The 21,789-nt window shown below is 43.7% G+C and overlaps 1 protein-coding gene across 1 annotated transcript in view; it reads right to left on the reverse strand.

The window, feature by feature from the left end:
- Positions 1-20,815, reverse strand: part of LOC110497104 (transcription activator GLI2.S) — a 91,317-nt gene extending 70,502 nt beyond the window's left edge. The window contains exons 1-2 of the mRNA XM_036952397.2: positions 20,314-20,815; positions 6,220-6,342 (exon numbers count right to left, since the gene is read on the reverse strand). Coding sequence (XP_036808292.1) covers positions 6,220-6,334 — 115 coding nt within the window. The 5' untranslated portion in view covers positions 6,335-6,342; positions 20,314-20,815. The remainder of the gene's footprint in view (positions 1-6,219; positions 6,343-20,313) is intronic.
- Positions 20,816-21,789: the final 974 nt, after the last annotated feature.

Below are 21,789 nucleotides of genomic sequence, written 5' to 3' on the forward strand. Positions count from 1 at the left end.
CCTCTCCGCTCCTCTCCCTCTCCGCTCCTCTCCTCTCCCTCACCGCTCCTCTCCCTCTCCGCTCCTCTCCCTCTCCGCTCCGCTCCTCTCCCTCTCCGCTCCTCTCCCTCTCCGCTCCTTTCCTCTGGCGCAGTGGGACTCTCTGAGCCTGTTTAGGCCTGGCCTGTGGGGGCTGTGGGACTCTGTTTAGGCCTGGCCCCGGGTCCAGGGGGCCAGACCGGGAGGTGCTAAGTACTTGGCATCCTCTCTACGGGCGGCCCGACTCAGCAGAAAGAGCCGGAGCGTTGCAGGGGAGAACCAGGGGGCCGAGAGGCACTCGCCGCGCCACATCAATCACCCTCTCCAATGACAAACTCACTCTCAGCTAGATGTATGTCACCAGCCACCAAAGCCAGTGAATCAAACATTACCAGCAGAATAGCACCAGCTCTGGCCCCCATGGCTTAGTTTAGAAAGCATGGATAGAGAGGTGAAAAAGGTATACAAATAGCTTAATCCTTTGAAAACAAACGTTGCTCTTTTCCGGTTTCTCAGACCCTGTTACAGACCTTCCTATATTTCACTAGCATACAACTCTTTTTTTTTTAAATTCAACACATATCAACACATATCAAAATTCAACACATATCAATAAGAGTTGAATAACATTATAAGGCAAATATTCACCTCTTCCCGAAAATCTCAGCACAATTTCGACAATGTATGATGTCTGTAAATGCCTTGCAAATTATGAAACGGATTTGAAATCATAAAAGTCATGCATGAAACCCCATGAAACCCCGCTAACCAGACAGATGCGGGCTGTCACAGAAAATACAGGGGCTCATTTCAATTCATTAAAGGGAACCAAAACCCTGTGCACAGCCCAGTGGTGAGGGTTAGCTGTGCTGTGTCCAGGCCCGGCAGTTACCAATGAACAAACACACACACAGAAAGTGAGGCCAGCCATGCTTCAGTAAACAATGTGGGCTGCAGTCCAGAAGTTCAACTCCAGACTTTTTATAGGTCCAGTTAACATCACCTTCCTGGTCCTTCCACTAATATAAAATACAGACTGTGGACAGGAGCAGCAACTACCTACCCCCCCCCCCCCCCCCCATCAACAGGACCAGACAGAGACCGGTCGGTGCACCTGGGCCCCCATTTTAAACAAAGTGACTCCTACTTGAGATCCAATGTGTGCACGCGTCGACGCCACCCCCCATTTCCATAGACCTCTGGGATCGGAGACCAGACCTGGGCTGCCTGCATGTTCGCATCAAATAAATGACCCCTCCGTGATAAATGGTTCTATTAGCAATCCAGATTGTTAAACTCTGATATAAAAGATGGGAGCGAGGAGCGGCCCATTCATTGCACCCCCACCCTTCCGGTCTACACGCATAGAGCGCTTGTTTTTTAAATTTTTATTTTACGCGTAAATAACATATTAAAACTCTGCATTAGCCCTGTCCTCTGATAGAGAAAATATTGTTGTGAATAAATAACACAGACAGGAGAATAAAACAAGGGGGATTCTATAATGGAGCTGGTCGGCCATGTCTGGTCCTCTGAGGTGGGCCCGACTTAGCTGACAAGAATCCACCAGCCCGTAGTAAACTACACACTGACAGTAAAGCTACAGCGCCGGGAACAAGAGGCGGTATATTACAATGGTCTACTTTTCATTCCAAAGCAGGAGGCGGTTCTGCTCGGGAATGTGCTTTTTAAGTTCAAGGACCTTGTCTCTTTTGGCTGCGCTCATACTGCATACTCACTTATCTGTGTCTGGCAAACAGGAATAATAATGCATGTTATTGAGATAAGTAATTGCCCTGTCTTGGTGTGATGGCAGATTTTTAGACCTATGAAGCTGTAACTCGGTAAGCTGGTTCTACCCAGACCGGATTCTATTGGACTGAGGGTGTGAGTGTGTGGTGTTATTAAGATTAAAATATGGACCGTGACACTATTCTAATGGTGATAGGGTAAAGGAGTTAATGGAAGAGAGAGGCCGATGGATGCGGGTTTAACACAGCAGCTCCACTGCTAGATCTGCAGCCAGGGAGGACAGAGAGAAACTCAAGCCTGGAACAGGGACCAGGCAGAGACCCAGCAGAACCTGAGCCATTGCAGACCAGGGGAAAGCATAGTTATAGCAGGGCCAGGAGGAGACAGAGGGTGGGGTGGCAAATCAACCTACTTTCAAGACCCTCTCTACGGGGCTGAGGGAGCTTATCCACAGAAGACGATTGGCCCAAACAGAAGGGCCTCTCTATCGCTCGCTGCGGCCGAGAGTATTTTTAACATATGAGCTCAGCGTGTGTGAATTGGCTCCATTGAGGAAGGCATGCTGAGATTAAATTAGAGAGGGTGATCACATTAACAGATTAGGATTTTCGGGTTCGTAGGCGATCAAACGTTTTCTTAATTGCCAGAAGGCTCAGGTCTGGAACCATGTTCCTTCACGACAAAAGAACCATTGTTCAGACATTCCAAACTCCATATTAGAAATGCTTATTCATGGCCAGCCATATGATTTAAGTAATTGTAGAGTAATAAAAAATGAGTGAGTTAGCTGGAAATAAAATAGAATTGAATTAACGATATAGATGTCGACATGAAACAAGTTGTTGAAAACAAAGTCCCACTTGATTCATGTCCCATTTATAGTGTATGTAAAATACGTCCTAGATTGATTTAGCCTAATAAACAATTCATCTTTCATTTCTTAATAATGGCAGGCCACCAAGCCCTTCATTAAATAATACAAATGTCACTAAATCACGAGTAGTATTACCATTTCAAAGGTAGCCGTCAACCTGCATCTCTGTCAACCTGCACCTCTGTCAACCTGCACCTCTATCAACCTGCATCTCTGTCAACCTGCACCTCTGTCAACCTGCACCTCTGTCAACCTGCATCTCTGTCAACCTGCACCTCTGTCAACCTGCATCTCTGTCAACCTGCATCTCTGTCAACCTGCATCTCTGTCAACCTGCACCTCTGTCAACCTGCATCTCTGTCAACCTGCACCTCTGTCAACCTGCACCTCTGTCAACCTGCATCTCTGTCAACCTGCATCTCTGTCAACCTGCATCTCTGTCAACCTGCACCTCTGTCAACCTGCATCTCTGTCAACCTGCATCTCTGTCAACCTGCACCTCTGTCAACCTGCATCTCTGTCAACCTGCACCTCTGTCAACCTGCACCTCTGTCAACCTACACCTCTGTCAACCTGCATCTCTGTCAACCTGCATCTCTGTCAACCTGCATCTCTGTCAACCTGCACCTCTGTCAACCTGCATCTCTGTCAACCTGCATCTCTGTCAACCTGCATCTCTGTCAACCTGCACCTCTGTCAACCTGCATCTCTGTCAACCTGCATCTCTGTCAACCTGCACCTCTGTCAACCTGCATCTCTGTCAACCTGCATCTCTGTCAACCTGCATCTCTGTCAATCTGCATCTCTGTCAACCTGCATCTCTGTCAACCTGCACCTCTGTCAACCTGCACCTCCGTCAACCTGCATCTCTGTCAACCTGCACCTCTGTCAACCTGCATCTCTGTCAAACTGCACCTCTGTCAACCTGCAACTCCGTCAACCTGCATCTCTGTCAACCTGCATCTCTGTCAACCTGCACCTCCGTCAACCTGCATCTCTGTCAACCTGCATCTCTGTCAACCTGCATCTCTGTCAACCTGCACCTCTGTCAACCTGCACCTCTGTCAACCTGCACCTCCGTCAACCTGCATCTCTGTCAACCTGCCTCTCTGTCAACCTGCATCTCTGTCAACCTGCATCTCTGTCAACCTGCCTCTCTGTCAACCTGCATCTCTGTCAACCTGCATCTCTGTCAACCTGCACCTCCGTCAACCTGCACCTCCGTCAACCTGCATCTCCGTCAACCTGCATCTCTGTCAACCTGCATCTCTGTCAACCTGCACCTCTGTCAACCTGCACCTCCGTCAACCTGCATCTCCGTCAACCTGCACCTCCGTCAACCTGCATCTCTGTCAACCTGCACCTCTGTCAACCTGCACCTCTGTCAACCTGCACCTCCGTCAACCTGCATCTCCGTCAACCTGCATCTCCGTCAACCTGCATCTCTGTCAACCTGCATCTCTGTCAACCTGCACCTCTGTCAACCTGCACCTCTGTCAACCTGCACCTCCGTCAACCTGCATCTCCGTCAACCTGCATCTCCGTCAACCTGCATCTCCGTCAACCTGCACCTCTGTCAACCTGCACCTCTGTCAACCTGCACCTCCGTCAACCTGCATCTCCGTCAACCTGCATCTCCGTCAACCTGCATCTCCGTCAACCTGCATCTCCGTCAACCTGCATCTCCGTCAACCTGCATCTCTGTCAACCTGCATCTCTGTCAACCTGCACCTCTGTCAACCTGCACCTCCGTCAACCTGCATCTCCGTCAACCTGCATCTCTGTCAACCTGCATCTCCGTCAACCTGCATCTCTGTCAACCTGCATCTCTGTCAACCTGCACCTCTGTCAACCTGCACCTCTGTCAACCTGCACCTCCGTCAACCTGCATCTCCGTCAACCTGCATCTCTGTCAACCTGCATCTCCGTCAACCTGCATCTCTGTCAATCTCTAAAGGAAGGGCCATGTTGTCCACGGAGCTTTGCTCTACCAGCACTGTGCTACTCTGGAGGTTAAGAACAAGGTCTTTCAACCTCATTATACTGGCCTTTCATCACACATTCACTGACATCTTTAAAACATGCATTCTCTGTCTGTCTGTCTCTACTCATCGCGGTGGACACTAATCTTGAACGTCATTTCAAAGACAAAATTATCTGTGTTATTAGTGTCCTCATACATGTGTATTAATTGAAGTTATCAGTGACATCTTGAAATTGGTCTAATTAACGAATTAGCTTTGGCCCTTCTGATAGGTTAAAGAATTAGGATTCACTCTGAATTAAATGAGGGGAAAAACGACTGGATTCTGTGGCAGGAATTCCTAGTAGACATTTAATCACAGAATCGCCCTTATTGACCCCTACTATTTGAACTCTTTGTCAACTCAAATTGTCTTTCCATATTCTCACGCAAAATCCTTCAATTATTGTTGGACTAACGGGCCGTGCTCTGCAAACTCCACAAGGCTATGAAAACAAACTTGAGGTCTATAGAAGGTTTCAAAAAAATTGGGTCTGATGTCAATCGTTAGGGACAAAAAAAATGAATGGCCTATTTTTATCTTTGTTCTTCCTTAAACAATTAATGGATATTTCTTTATCATGGCAGGCCACCAAGCCCTTCATTAAAGAGTAAAATTGTCACTAAATCACAAGAAGTCGTATTACCATTTCAAAGGTAGCCGTCAATCTGCATCTCTGTCAATCTTTAAAGGAAGGGCCATGTCGCCCACTGCTACTCTACTCTACCAGACATTTTTAGTAATTTATCAGTGTGATACTCTGGAGGTAAGAACAAGGTCTTTCAACCTCATTATACTGGCCTTTCATCACACATTCACTGACATCTTTAAAACATGCATTCTCTCTCTGTCTCTCCCGGCCGCCCGATGAAAGAGGTACACTGCTACTTTTCATTAATTTCAACAAACACAGCCAATTGACCTTTCCCAGGCCAGCCCCATGTAGTTATACAAACCATTAATCAGAGATTATGCCCCCAAATCGAGCCACGTCACTGTCTTTAGTCTTTATGATCTTCTCCCCGTGACAGACACACACACACACACACACACACACACACACACACACACCCACACACACACACACACACACACACAGCTATGCTACAGTACCTGTTCAGTATTAATGATGCTCTTTAACAGGGCCCTGCGTTACATTACTGATTCCCATCAGCTCTACTGTAAGTCACCTCTGACTGCTCCAGGTGCTACAGGAAGAGCCTTATCGGGGACGATTAGAGCCCAGAGCAACTTCTCCCAAGACAGCGTTTTATCTTTCATATGTATAGTTCATGTGCATGTTCTCTCTCAAACCTCCTCCTTACCCCCGGCCCAATCAGTCTCTGTGTGACAGTCTTACAGTGTGAACGGGAGTAAGGGATGCAGGGACCCTTTTCCTTACAGTAAAACCTGTGTCAGCAGAAGAAGTGCTCAAACCAACCTGGAGTCGAGGTGCACATAAGAACAGAGGCGGACCCTTATCCTTCCAGTAAAACTAAAACCGTTTCCTCCCTTCTTCTTTAAAAGTAATTGAAGAAAAGTGTACAGTACCTCTGGTGACAGCTGAAGGTGAGAGTTTCCTCGGGAGGTCAGTGAAGCCGTTTCCATCCAGACCAGAGCCTTTCTTCTCTGTGGTCGTCGGGGCAGAGGTCTCCATTCTGGACATCAGAAGCTCTGAAGGAAACGACATGAGGTGGCATTGTCATTATCATATCATCATATGACATGTATACATAGTAGGCCAGTGATATGTATACAGCAGGACACATTATACTGTAGGCCACATCCTCTGAAGAGATCCACTGTTTTTTCGCAACACGTTTGAACATAAGGGTGTGTTATTCTTCGCAAGCGAGGCTGAACAATCAGGTCAAATAGCGCTGGATGAAAAGATCCACAGTTAAATAAACTTGGATGTCAGCCAGGCTAGGTTACGCCAAACCACCTTTGGAGACAGCAAACCGTAGCACGGATCACTGGGGTCCTGGAAGAAAGCAGCAAGAGACTTCGTTCAGGACAAAACCACGACATGTTTGCACTGCAACCAAGGATAAGCGGCTAGGTTCAACAAAGGTAAACAAGCAGCGCGCTGCCTGCCAAGTCATTCTTCGTTTAGATGGCTGTTTGAGAGACAGTCAGATTTGCACACTGCAGGCTGGGCTCAGTTCAGTGGATGTTGTAGTTTGCTAACACCTGCTTTACACAATATAGGCAAGATTTTTCCTTGAAGGTGTTGTAAAGTCTGGGCTTAGTGTATCTAGATCGTAATGGCTGTCTTATTAATATGACTCCTGCCAAGACTACGTGTAAGTGGGGTATGTGGGGGGTATATGGAGATGGGGGAGGAGGAGCGGTAAAACTGTCCCTCCTCTGAAGTGCTGCGACACATGGTCGTATCTTCCCCCAGCGTAGACTGGCCAGACAGACAGGAGGCAGAGGAGACAGAAGAGCCAGGGCTATGGGACGCTACAGGTGTCAGACACCACACTGACAGATGGAAACGAAGGTAAACAAATGACCAGGGGCACGCTTGATCTCTCCTGTTGGTCACCAGGGCCCTCTCCTCTCCCCTCTCCTCAACTCCTCTTGATCTCTCCACTCCACTCCACTCCTCTACTCTCTCCTCCCCTCTCCTCGACTCTTCTTGTTCTCTCCTCTCCTCTCCTCCCTTCTCATCGACTCCTCTTGTCCTGTCCTCTCCTCTCTCCCCCTCTCCTCCCCTCTCCTCAACTCCTCTTGATCTCTCCTCTCCTGTCCTCTCCTCCCCTCTCATCGACTCCTCTTGTTCTCTCCTCTCCTCTCCTGTCCTCTCTTCCCCTCTCCTCCCCTCTCCTCGACTCCTCTTGTCCTGTCCTGTCCTATCCTGTCCTGTCCTGTCCTGTCCTGTCCTCTCCTCTCCTCTCCTCTCCTGTCCTGTCCTCTCCTCTCCTCTCCTCTCCTCTCCTCTCCTCTCCTCTCCTCTCCTCTCCTCTCCTCTCCTCTCCTCTCCTCTCCTCTCCTCTCCTCTCCTCTCCTCTCCTCTCTCTTGTTCCATGACACTGATGAGGAGGGCATGTCAATAAGATCCACTGATAATTAAAAGGCTTTCAACACTCCATGACACTAATCCCAACCTCACCTAAATGTGTGAATGGCACATATTATTACTAGGGTGTAATGAATGACCAGAAGGAGGATTGAGCAGCTAAAATCTCTAGCCTGACTGATGTTTACTATTGAAAACCTAAATACACCAAAGGACTGGCTGACAGGGGCATGAATGAATGACACGACACTACTGTCTCATGTGCCACATTTACCACCTTCCCCACAAAGCAGCGTCAGTGGAGAAAAAGGGCCCCTGGCCCCCCATACTTGCAAGACTGTCTCAAAGAGACACCACAGCAGTAAAGACAGTAGACAAAGCTGTCCATCAGGCCTTTACCTCCTGCCAACCCTCCCAGCTTGTTCAAGGGGCAGTAAACTGTGTTTTAACAATGTAGACCTACAAACTCACTGTCTGTCCGGTGTGTTTCACTGTTTCCCCATGTCAACTGTTTGTGACTCAGTCTGTGAAAACTAAATGGGTTCTCAAGAATGGCACAAAAAGTTCAGTTCATGTCGTGTGTGTGTGTTTGTGCGTGTGTGTGCGTGTGTGTGTGTGTGTGTGTGTGCGTGTGTGCGTGCGTGCTTGCTTGCATGTGTGTGTGTGTGTGTGTGCGCATTCGTGTTCCTGAGTGTGTCTTTGTGTGTGCCTTTGTGTCAAGATATGAATGTCTTATCTCTGAGAGTCGTGGCTAAATCTGTTGATGGTAGAAACAATAAACCATACCTTTATTAAAGTTGAAAAGCTAAATAAATAAATGTGAGGGAATAGACGAGTATTATTTTAGTAGCTAGGAGATGGTTAATTACCATGATAATAAACCCAGCAGTAGATTTAGATACACAGCTGTGAGAAATAATGAACTTCTACCTCCTATAGTTAACCGCCATTACCTTTAAACACGACACACAATGATCCATTTAACCGTGAAAATCGAACAATGCAAGGCCTAACAAAAAGGTTATTTATGACAGAAGAACAGCAACTCCTCAAACTACTTTCCCATTCAGCCTCTGTCTTTGTGTTGAAACCCATGCCTGTTTGTTTTAGCACCTCGGTCTTGAACTGAAGTTCCCTCCAATACGGTTCAGCTCTCATTTCCTTTAAGGAGCTCTGAGAAGAGAAGAAGCTCAAGCAATTTTGTACAGAGTATATCCCATGTGTCTCTAAACCCCCACCCTACTAGATCTACAAAGGTAAAGATTTAATGCGCTGTGTTCTGTTCCTACTCTTCAACTATTGTACAGTTGAAGTCTGAAGTTTACATACACCTTAGCCAAGTACATTTAAACTCAGTTTTTCACAATTCCTGATATTTAATCCTAGTAAAAATTCCCTGTCTTAGGTCAGTTAGGATCACCACTTTATTTTAAGAATGTGAAATGTCAGAATAATAGTAGAGAGAATGATTTAGTTCCGCTTTTAATTCTTTCATCACATTCCCAGTGGGCCAAAAGTGTACATAATTAGTATTTGGTAGCATTGCCTTTAAATTGTTTAACTTGGGTCAAACGTTTCGGGTAGCCTTCCACAAGATTCCCACAATAAGTTGGGTGAATTTTGGTGTGTAACTGAGTTAGGTTTGCAGGCCTTTTTCAGTTCTGCAAACACATTTTCTATGGGATTGAGGTCAGGGCTTTGTGATGGCGACTTCAGTACCTGGACTTTGTTGTCCATAAGCCATTTTGCCACAACTTTGGAAGTATACTTGGGGCCATTGTCCATTTGGAAGACCCATTTGTGACCAAGCTTTAACTTCCTGACTAATGTCTTGAGATGTTGCTTCAATATATTCACATAATAACTTAATAATAATAATAACTTCACATAATAACTTCCTAACAATGCCATCTATTTTGTGAACTGCACCAGTCCCTCCTGCAGCAAAGCACCCCCACAACATGATGTTGCCACCCCCGTGCTTCACAGTTGGGATGCTGTTCTTCGGCTTGCAAGCCTCCCCCTTTTTCCTCCTAACATAACGATGGTCATTATGGCCAAACAGTTCTATATTTGTTTCATCAGACCAGAAGACATTTCTCCAAAAAGTACAATCTTTGTCCCCATGTGCAGTTGAAAACCGTAGTCTGGCTTTTTATGCGGTTTTGGAACAGTGGCTTCTTCCTTGCTTAGCGGCCTTTCAGGTTATGTCGATATAGGACTCGTTTTACTGTGGATATAGATATTTTTGTACTTGTTTCCTCAAGGTCCTTTGCTGTTGTTCTGGGATTGATTTGCACTTTTCGCACCAAAGTACGTTCATCTCTAGGAGACAGAACGTGTCTCCTTCCTGAGCGGTATGACGGCTGTGTGGTCCCATGGTGTTTATACTTGCGTACTATTGTTTGTACAGATGAACGTGGTACCTTCAGGCATTTGCTCCCAAGGATGAACCAGACTTGTGGTGGTCTACAAGTTTTTTCTGAGGTCTTGGCTGATTTCTTTTAATTTCCCCATGATGTCAAGCAAAGAGGCACTGAGTTTGAAGGTAGGCCTTGAAATACATGCACAGGTACACCTCCAATTGACTCAAATGATGTCAATTAGCCTATCAGAAGCTTCTAAAGCCATGACATAATTTTCTGGAATTTTCCAAGCTGTTTAAAGGCACAGTCAACTTAGTGTATGTAAACTTCTGACCCACTGGTATTGTGATACAGTGAATTATAAGTGAAATAATCTGTCTGTAAACAATTGTTGGAAAAATTACTTGTGCCATTGCCAAAACTATAGTTTGTTAACAAGAAATTTGTGGAGTGGTTGAAAAACACATTTTAATGACTCACCTAAGTGTATGTAAACTTCAGACTTCAACTGTGTATTTAACATGACCTCAGTACTTATGAGTCATTGTAGTTTCAAGTCATTGAAGCGTAATAATCGGGAAAATGTCTGAATAAGATTGGAATGGAAAGATGTTCCTCTAAGAGACTGAGAAGTGATTGAGTACAGTTATCTAGTTAACCCACTTCCTGTGTGCAAACTCAAGTAGGCAAAGCACAGCTTCAACCCTCATAGCTAAACCAATGGGGACGTTCCTCTTGTTGTTCTAATCCTCCTTTCACTAACAAGGTCTTAATTCCAAGAGCAGATATGAACTAAACGTTACAGTATAACTTTAGACAAACCCCTCTGCACACATCAACAACAGTCACCCACGAACCATAGTTACCCATCGCTCCACAAAAGCCACGGCCCTTGCAAAGCAAGGGGAACTACTACTTCAAGGTCTCAGAGCAAGTGACGTCACCGAATTGAAACGCTAGTTAGCGCGCACCACCGCTAACTAAGCTAGCCGTTTCACATCCATTACATAAACATTATCCATGATCGTTAGACCGTTAGCCATAGTTGTATGAAAAAGAGTCTTGGACAAAAAGTATTGTATCATATGGTTAATTATGAGCAACAAAAATATCTGGGTGTAGTTACTCTGACATACATGTATTTTTCTTGTGAAAAACCCAGAATAAAACCTAGGATTCAAAATGGCCGTGAGAGAAAAGGGTATTTATTCCCAGTGTCTTGAAAAATGAATGTCTCTGCATTCCAGGTGCTGGTTTCCTGCTTTACTGGAGCAGAGTGCAGTTTGGTACATCACAGAGTATTACTTACAGCTTTCCGCAAACCATCACCACGCTTAGTTATTACACCGCGAGCTGTCAGCCAAACAAATGGCTGTGACTGAACGCTGAAAGGTCACGGTGGTGCAGTAAAATCACAGAGCAGAGTCAGGCCCGCTACCGAGCCTCTCTCTGAAGGGACTGAAGCACGGGCGTCGGGCACTTTCTTGAATTTATGGTTACGTGTCCCCCCCTTCTGAAAAATTGTAAATCTCGTAAAAGCAGCCCACATACTGTTTATGAATATTAGCACAAGTAGGGAGATCACTTGTGGTGGCGTTTGAATATTAAGAATCTTTACTATTTGGCTCGCTGTATGTTTGCAACGTAGACTATATGCAGAAAATGTTCAAGTTTACACGGGGTTGTTGTGCCTAACAATGGAGACCAAACCATTTGAATAGGTGAAATCCCCTCTCAACAGGCCCACCAAGGATCTTCTGAGAACACTCTCTGAGGAGTGTAGTAGTCACTGGATGAGTCTCTAGAAACGTTTCATCACAACAAGGGCTATCGTTGACCCAAGAGCAGTGGCGTGTATTCATGGATGCCAAGGGAAGCCGGGCTTCCCCCAAAACATTTACCATGACATTTTTTTGAAAACCCACCATTAAATAATGTATCTTTTGTCTCTCCGTGTTTCATAGTATTCCTTCAATTTGCAAGAGGCTGAATGTATCTCACCAGAGAAAGCGAAACAGCGCCCCTCTGTCTCTGTACGTGTAGGCCATCTATCTGATGCTGTCTGGTCAAAAAAGAGAAGGACATTGTTGCCACCCGTAGCATTGAATTCAAGGGAAGCCAGCGAGCATTCGGCCTCCCTTGATAAAAAAAAAGTTATAATAATAGCCAACCAGCGTTGAACTAAATTGAGAGAGGTCAAACGTGAATGGTCCTGGCAAAACCCCCCAAAAAGTGTCAAGGGAAGCCAGTTTGGATTTGGCTTCACTCCAATAACATCACATCACATCGAGAGCATACGTCATTGACAGAATCAACTTGAATTGTTGCATCTTGTTGCGTTGTTGTCCGGTGGCTAAAATTGGCCCTTTCTAAATTAGCCATGGATGGAGATAGGGATTTGGACTTATGGTTTTACTTAATTCTCAATACTGGCCAATTATTATAACATTGATTCTGATTCAACCATAAATTCAAACATTGTGCCCCTGGCCTGAGAGGATGGAACAAAAAAAATACATGTGTGTACTGTATGGTAGAGTCACAGATCGTTCCGTCAACATGAAAGAGAGGAGAATGGTATTGGCATTTCTCTACATGTAGGGTGAGTCAACGTGTTTTTTCTACTCGACCACACACACACACACACACACACACACACACACAGACACACACACACACACACACACACACACACACACAGACACACACACACACACACACACACACACACACACACACACACACACACACACACACACACACACACAAACAAACACACAGAAATCAGAACCATGGACAGCCACATCATATTTAGCTTACGTTGATTGGTCTAAATAGGTTTTGGTATATTTTAGATGTTACTGTATTAGACTAAGCATAGGTGATTTGATGGTGTCGAAATATTAAAGTTAAAATGGTTCTGGAATAGTGGCCGGCAGCTCCTGTTTTCTTTGCAACTTGCGGTAACTCTCCGTGGTTCTAAATCAATAGTTGTTTAGTCGTCCGAAAATGTCAAAAACATGAACTTACTCGAACGTGCTGTAGGTCATGTAACTGTTTGTGGACTTCACCCAAAAGAGGTTGCTCTCTGGTTATGTGATGAAACACAGGTGTGGTTGAATTCATTCTGCCACTGTGTCTTCTTATTGTCTCAGCCTTAGGCCTATATATCACGGTGTCATGGCATATGAACTAACAGGATATAGAGCAAACAACACAATTATCACAACACATACAGTAAGTTGTAATATGGCTTTTTTCCCTGGCTTGGCTTCCCCGGTGACTTTACCCACGCACCGCTACCGCATAAGAGCAGACCGGAGCCTGGGAATCCACACTGAATCACCGCTATTCACTATCACACGATACATGTCATGATTATTTCACTTCAATTGGTGTTTCAGGCGAGACGAATAGAGGAGCCCCGTGGATAAGAACCCATCCCCTGCCTGTAAGTATAGTATCCTGTGGGCGATCTCTTCAGGTCCTGGCAATGTCGTACAGATGTTGAGCTTACGGCTCCAACTCCACTTCAGAGGAGAAACCACCTACTAGAGGATTTAGCCTGTCACCGTGACTCAGCCCAAAGAATGACTGCTCCTCTCTCGTCTGCTAGAGATAGAGGCCTCTTCAGGCAAAGGAGGAGGAGGCACTCGCATGACTAACACAGATTCACTGTAGCAAACAGGGCTCGCTCCGCTATGTGTACTGCCCAGAGCAACGAGGGTTGCGCCCTGGGCCTTCATAACCCTGAGCAACAGTGAAGTGGCATGTGGGCATTGATTAACCACTTGGTATCACCACTGTCTTTGCATCCAGAGGCCAAATGGTGTGTTAAACTGTGTTACACACCTCATGTTTTACAGCCACAGTTTGGACTCCTTCCGTCATCTCTGCTGTTGGCAGCTGAAGCTCTAAAAGGGTGAGTAACTGTTCATCACTAAAACGTCACCCTGATCAGCAACGCCCTGATCTCCCTATTTAGCACAACATTAACCTCTCAACCAACCAGTAAGCTCCTGCTCAGAGGAAGCTGTCGCCATGACAGGGAAACACCACAGCCAGAGGGATCTCTTCAAACACCCTTAAGCCATGGCTGTAACCACTCTCCAGTCCACCAGCCACAGCTGCCAAACAGCAGCATAACAGAGTGAAACACACACAGCTCACCTTAAAATCCATGCAGTACTAATGGCTACTGACACAGTGGAAGGCCCAGTGACCCCAGCGAGGCTCTGGTGCTCAGTGTGAAGGCATGAGGGCCCACAGGATGAAGATTGCTACTGCCCCTGACAGTCCTTGGCTGCGTCTCAAGTGAGACCCTACTCCCAATATAGTGCACTACCCTATGGGCCCTGGTCAAAAGTAGTAAATAGGGAATAGGGCGCCCCTTTAGGATGCAGTCCTTGACTTCTACAGGGAGGAGCGAGGCCTCAGAGGGCCCACGGAGATCCCCAACCAGATCCTGACCCTGCGCCTGATTGTAGGAGCTGGGAGCTGAGTGTGCTGCCTTGTGGGGAGAAGATGGTAAAGGGGATTGATTGCTAAGGGATAACACATGGGCTGGGTGTATACCACATGTAAGACAAGCCCTGTCCTGGGTTCTCTAGTCTGTCAGTAAGGAGTCTGTGGCTTGGCAGCGTTTCAGCTCTTTTCCAATTTCATCACTTGTCGCCCTGATCTAATACAGAACCCCTACAGGCAGGATTTGGGTTGCCTGCTTTGAAGCTATTCAGCGCTGACAAATAAGTTATCACATCTCAAGTTTCTTCCCTTGCCATGGCCAAATCATGAATGCACTTCTTTATGCGAAATCAAAACGACCCCTTACCCTCTGACACCATTCAAAGTCCACTGATTCCCTGGCACCCGTCACTGGTTTTAGGGTGCATTTGAAATGGTTGGTGTTGTTGATTCGGTTTACTTCTTTTCACTGCACGAGGACATTTCTATTACTGATATCTGTCTCTCTCTCTCACACACACACACACACACACACACACACTCCCTGTTGCTGTCAAAAGGAGTGAGGAGAGATCATCAGGGTTATAGCGTCCCTTCAGGAATGAATTAACTGGTGAATCAAAGCAGAGCCATAGGAACTAAGAGTCACACTACATTAAATAAAGTACTGAGGAGCAGAGGAGGAGAGGAGGAGAGAGGCCCATGTCCCCTGTGGCCCTCTGGTCCGGACCTTTGATTTCTCGTGTGTGTGTGTGTGTGTGTGTGTGTGTGTGTGTGTGTGTGTGTGTGTGTGTGTGTGTGTAATCTGTGATGCCATTGCATGAAACGGAGCTCTGTTTTCATCATGTATAATTGCATTTGTGTTAAAATAGATTTTTATGCATATGATACAGTATATTAGTATGAGGGGCACAACTGGTTGGGATTGATTAATAACAATTAGAATCTAGATTATGCAAAAAACAAAGATATGTGAGAGAGAGGGAGAGAGAGAGAGAGAGAGCGAGAGAGAGCGAGAGAGAGAGAGAAAAATAGAGTAAGAGAAAGAGAAAGAAATAAAGAAAGAGGGAGAGAAAGAGAGAGAAATAGAGTAAGAGAAAGAGAAAGATATATATATATACTGTATATGGAGAGAGAGAGAGCGGCTCAGTGAGCACAGCCTTGCCATTGAGAAGGGTAGACACAGGAAAACCTGGCTCCCTGTAGAGGAAACCTGAGACAGAGCTGCATTTCCTGACAAAATGTCAAAAATATAAAACAATTAGAGAGTGTAATTTCCCCAAATTAGAAACCCTAATTCAAGGTTTCAAAGACCTCTGTGATGAGAGTAGGCTACCAGTCCTGTTGGGGGAGGACGCAGAGACCTGTGGGTTGGCAGCGCACTACATTGCTGCCAGCCATAAGATGAGGGACAGTGTCTGACAGACCAATCAACCTGCACATGTACTCTACTGTATGCTTATTGTTATTGTTCAGTGTATAGTTATTTTGACCCTTGGTTATTGTTGTTACTGTTGTCCCGTTGACAATTTTGATTCTTATTATTTTCATATTGTAAATATCCAAGGTAAGCTTTGGCAATATGTACATTGTTACGTCATGCCAATAAAGCAAATTGAATTGAACTGAGAGAGAGAGAGAGTGAGAGAGAGAGAGTGAGAGAGAGAGTGAGAGAGAGAGAGAGAGAGAGAGAGAGAGAGAGAGAGAGAGAGAGAGAGAGAGAATATAGAGGCAGTCTGATCTAAATAAATTAAATAAGTATGACCTGTAGATATCTACAGTGATTGGGCTGAGACTCTTAAAAGCTCAAATTTGAATGTGTTGTTAAGATGGTCTTATAATGCAAGATACATCCCAGCTAGCACATTTGATTCCTTGGAAGTTGTGGGAACGTACATTTTTGGTTTTCCATTGATTCTGGGAACGAAACCATAAGTTTCCTGACTGGTAAAAGTGAACGTTTTTTTTAAATGTTCTGAGAACAGAAGTGAAAATTTGGCCTGTTCTGGGAAAGTTAATTTTTAGGTTGCAGGGAAGTTCTTGGAACATTTTACGGTGGTTCCCTGAAGGTTTTCCTGGGAGGTTTTATTCATGTTCTGAGAACTAATATTATTGGTTATTTGAAGATAATCATTTAACGTTCTTAGAAGATGTTTCAATAAGACTTAAAAATACTGCTAACTGGAGCTAACAGTTTTGAGCTCCGACAGAAATGAATCTGCTTAAGTATTAATCATGCAAACACATGTATTTTTTATTGTGGAACGGTTTCAGGGAGATTCGAGCCTATAATCTTCAGCTAGCATGCCATGTGTTTTTTTTGACTAATTTCAAAGGAAACAAGCACTTACAAGATCAAGTGTGGCCAATTAGTGGGCGTGGCCAACACTCCTGAACACATTTAACAAGATAGAGGATAGAGAGAGATTTGTTGACGCTGAGAACGGAAAGTAAATGTTTTAAATAACATTCTTAGAACGTTCTTTGAATGATACTAACGTTTTCTTGTGGTTTTCATGGAACATTTTCTAAATGTTCTGAGACCATGACTTTAAATAAAACCATGACGAAACCTATAGAAATCGTTATGCTGAATTACTAAAATTGCCGCACAGGAATGTTCTCGGAACAATTTGAGAACATTACTTAAATAGAACCATAAGGAAACATGTAAGAAAAGTTATGCTGAAGTACTGAAATTCACACCTAAGACACATGAATGTTATGCACTAGCTGGGCACCCTGCACCATTCCCAGAACATTGTGGGAAGGTTGTACGCAAAATAACCGTAGGACAACCACACTCTCACCAAGCTCTAACAAACATGGTTCTCAGAATGTTAGGTGCCGGCTGGGATATTGGCCTCTTTTTTTTTATAACATTTTTTCAAATGAAAGAAAACGTATATTAGACAAGGCAGTGTAACGAGCAGATAAATAGTTGATGGAGGCTAAGTTAAACAATGGAATTAAACAAAGTTTGATTCATATTCAAATTCCCTCCAAAGATAGCAATTGGTTTGACCTGAGCCAGATGTGATGTGGTGTTGAGAGGAATAGTACAACACTGTTCACGCCTTTGTCTGAGCCAAAGCTGTAGAAACAGCCAAGCTGGATAACTGTAGAATACCATTTACACAAAGGTGAAAATTAATGGTATTAAAACTGACAGTTTCAAACTTTGCGGTCAGAGTTTTCCCTCTGAAACAGAGGAAAGCATAGTTTACACAACCTGACAAAATCGACTCACTTCACATGATGCAATCCATAAGGACTGTGCCATAAGAAATATGTGAGGTGAGCCACTGTTTTTTAGTGGTTCTAGTGTTGTCCCCTTAGGACAGAGACAGTTAATGCTGCCTTTGTCAATAGAGCCATAGTGCACACACACACACACACACACACACACACACACACACACACACACACACACACACACACACACACACACACACACAGCCTCCAGGGCAGACTGCTGTGGTCAGGGGCCTCTCTGAACAAACCAAAATATTAGTTTTATGGAAGGTATGGCAGCAATTACTACTCTTTGCTGTGTGGGAAGAAGGGAACCTCTGAGAGAGAGAGAGCGAGAGAGAGAGAGAGAGAGAGGGGGGGGGGGGAGTAAGCATTTCACTGTTAGTCTACACCTGTTGTTTACGAAGCATGTGACAAATAACATTTCATTTGATTTGAGAGAGGGAAGGGGTTAGTCATGTGATGTGATTTAGTGTAGTTTGATTGTAAATTCCCACTTCTTAACAGTTGGACATCAGATAGCATTTAACATTTGAATAAAAATTAACGATAACCATATATACTGTAGGTATCTCACAGTAATTTCTCATCTTTTCAAACAGGCAGAAATAAGAATAAGGTAGCATCCAATTCGAAAAGCTTATTTCACTACATGGTAATGCAAACGGTTTAAGCCTTAACCAACCTGTTATTTCTAGTGTTTAGCCAGTGGCATTTCCTTTCCCCTGCCTGAATGATTTCCTAGGCCAGATAGCTTAATTGGTGCTGTGTTCTTGTTTATGGGGATAAGATACTTTTCAATCCTCTCAGTGGGGAGTTTGACTCACTTTTCATCCATGCATCTCCCCTGCTCCTCTCTCTCTCCTGAATACTAGACTCAACTTCTATTCCACTTTTTCAAACACTTAAGAAACCAGAAAGTCCCTCTCTTTTTGTCTGCGTTCTCTGGAGAAGAGAAAAGCTAGCAGAATCAATAAAGGCATTCGTGGAGTGGGCCAGCGGTGTGAAATGTCCCAAATGACACCATATTCCCTATCTTGTGCACTGCTTTTGACCAGGGCTGGATAGGATGCCATTTGAGAGGCTGAGATGAAAGTGGGGGTAGGTTGATGACCGCAGCACCAAGCCTCAGTCGCCTTTGAATAATGTGAAAGGCTCATCATTTCTTTAAATCTTTTCAACTCTTCGCTGCCTGACTGCTGGAACTCTTCATTCTGCACAATAGAAAATGCACAAAAACTTTTTTTTTAGTGCAAATGAACTAAACCAACCAACAGGACATTCACGTAAAAAAAACACACACGTCCCAGGCCAGAACCAACTCTGTTTGGAAACAGAGAGTGGTAAACATATTAGAGGAAGGTATTGATTTATTTAGAACCTTTTTTGATATTACTCATCTTCCTACATTTCGATTATAATGCTTATCTCTATTAACAAGCACCCCTAGCTTATTTTCTCTCAAATAAAAACAAGACTATTAGCAAATGCATCTTCAAATTTGGTTTCATGTTTTGATTGTAATTTATTCACACATTGATAACACACCAGGGAAACATTAACAATGAATATTAATTGCATCCATTGAAATGCACAGCCATGTAGATTTTCTGCATTGAGTGTGACTGCTAATGACTCTCAGTAGTAAACACGCACATTTTCTGCTAGTTTGATGCCTTTCAGATTCAGGGGATTTAGGAACGGTATCTTTCAATCAAGTAGGCTAAAGTCACGAAAGCTCAAGTTAAAGCTAGAATCCTTCATTGAAACAATAACAAAGCGAACATCCTGACTCTGTTTTGGTAAAAAGCTAAGGGATGGGCCTGGAGACATGTAACCACGCTCAAATTCATATACACAGCTATGGATGCAAGGACCGACCATCCATGATGTCAAAATTATAGTTTGAACCATGTTCTGAGGTTTTACAGCGTGTGTTTACATTTACATGATTTACAAATATAGGGACTAAATATTGGACTAAAACAACCTTATATTTGGGGTTATGATGGGGTACGACAGTTTAACTAAATTTATATTCTTCAAAAATCAATGGGTATATCATTTAAAAAAATGTAAGTACATTTTTTTATGTAGCAACTAAGGATTATCGCTATGCAAACATAGGGCTATGATGTATCGTGCACAACTCTGAGCGCATCTACTGACAAATAGATCAAGTTGCAGCGCACGCAGCATTTGTGACATTCCAATGTGAAGTCAGTTAAGTTGAAAGTGGATATGTTTCAAGTAACTCCGAATGGGACGTTTTGTCTATATCTATATGATTCATGTTCACAATTTTCATAGTTTTGTATTTATTCTGTATGGTCAACATTCCAAAGAAAACGCTATTTTAATCGGTTACGTTTTAAATACCCTTTTAGGCAATTCAAAGTAACACTTTCAAATTTGCACTGAAATGAATATTTCAAATGATTGACTAGCCTATTCACAATAAGAATAATATTCTAATAATGAATAAGAAATATGATTTCCAGAGTTCATCATCACATGCGTGTCCAGTCCACCTACCTCAGTGGTGATACCTGTGGTCGGTATGGTCTGACCCGGTGCGTCTCCCTCGGTTCTGTTTGCCCACTAGTTCTATACAAGCAACGCGATCGAAGATTACCGTTAGGTCAAACTTTCTCGGTCAAAAAGCAAGAAGTAACACACTCCTTCCAATGCAAGGATGAAATCCATAAGTTATATTCTAGTAGCCTAAACACGATCAAGACTAACTACATTCCTCTTCCCAACTTTTCATAAAGTTCACCGTAAGACTTTATGCGTGTCGACTCAACTTTTTACAATCCATCACCGAGAATAAACGAAACAAGTTTTTGAAATCGATCCTCCCTTACTAAGAAAACATTGCACGATATCGAACTTTGTAGCCTGAAGAGGTCTAAAAGGTTTGAGGGTGGTTCGTTCTTCGTCAGAAATGTGGTATTGAGACGCCAGGCTGGTATGTTTTCAATCTGGTTCTCTCTCTCCCCCCTCTCTCTCTTCTCTCACTCCTCGCTAGCTCTCTGGTGAGTATTACCATTTGCTGTACCAGATGGGCCGGGCTAGCCAAACCAACTAAGGCTCAAGGTTTAGGGAAAAGTTGTGTAAAGTTTCACCATGGTTTAATATTAAGAGTTTGACCTGCATCCAAGCTCCCCATAAGGTTTTAGTGTCTCAGCCAATTAAAATAGACATGTTTTAAATATACTTATATGTATATATTTAAAACATATTAGACTAGGGTTTGTATGTGTAGGATATTGTATGTGTAGATAGGATTTAAAAATACGAAATAATTGCATAATAATAACATTACATTTAGATAAATGAACAAACTTGAGTCATTTTGTGTGCTGAAATGTATGCAATGTTTTTATCCTCAACAGTCAACAACCAACGTCCTTACCACCCGAATTCCAGCCCTTCTTATTACCTCGAAGTGCAGACACTGAAACGTGTGTCGCCCCATTTAACGATTCATTCAATTAATTACATAAATTATAACAAATATGATCATTAATGCCTATTTGGAATATTGGAGCCAAGAAACAATAATCTGCCATAACAAGATAATTACCCTAATGTATGCCATAGGTATTTAGTCTTACTATAATTTATTAATAATGTATTCATTTTGACAATCATATCCATCCACGGCATGTTGTCTATCCCAATTCTCTAGAGCACCTGTGATTGGATTATGTTTTTTGTTGAGCAGTTATTAATCAATCGAACTAAAGATATTGGACATTTGGAGAATATAGGCTTATGTCATTTCTAGAATTGATTCTAACTCAAATTGTATGATGTCCTTTCCTTCTTAGACCATTGAAATGTTATTATTTACATGGCAGAACTGTATTTATTGTGTATAGGCCTGGTGGTCATTGACATATTTTCCAGTAACTGCCGTGATTGCTGCAGACAGCACAGAACGGGCCCTTTTCCTTTCTAACCATTCAGACGAGTTCTAGTATAAACTTCAGTCAGTGTTCCAAA

Source organism: Oncorhynchus mykiss, chromosome 18 (assembly GCF_057628025.1).
Source record: "Oncorhynchus mykiss isolate SJ-2025 chromosome 18, ASM5762802v1, whole genome shotgun sequence".
NCBI classification, from domain to species: domain Eukaryota; kingdom Metazoa; phylum Chordata; class Actinopteri; order Salmoniformes; family Salmonidae; genus Oncorhynchus; species Oncorhynchus mykiss.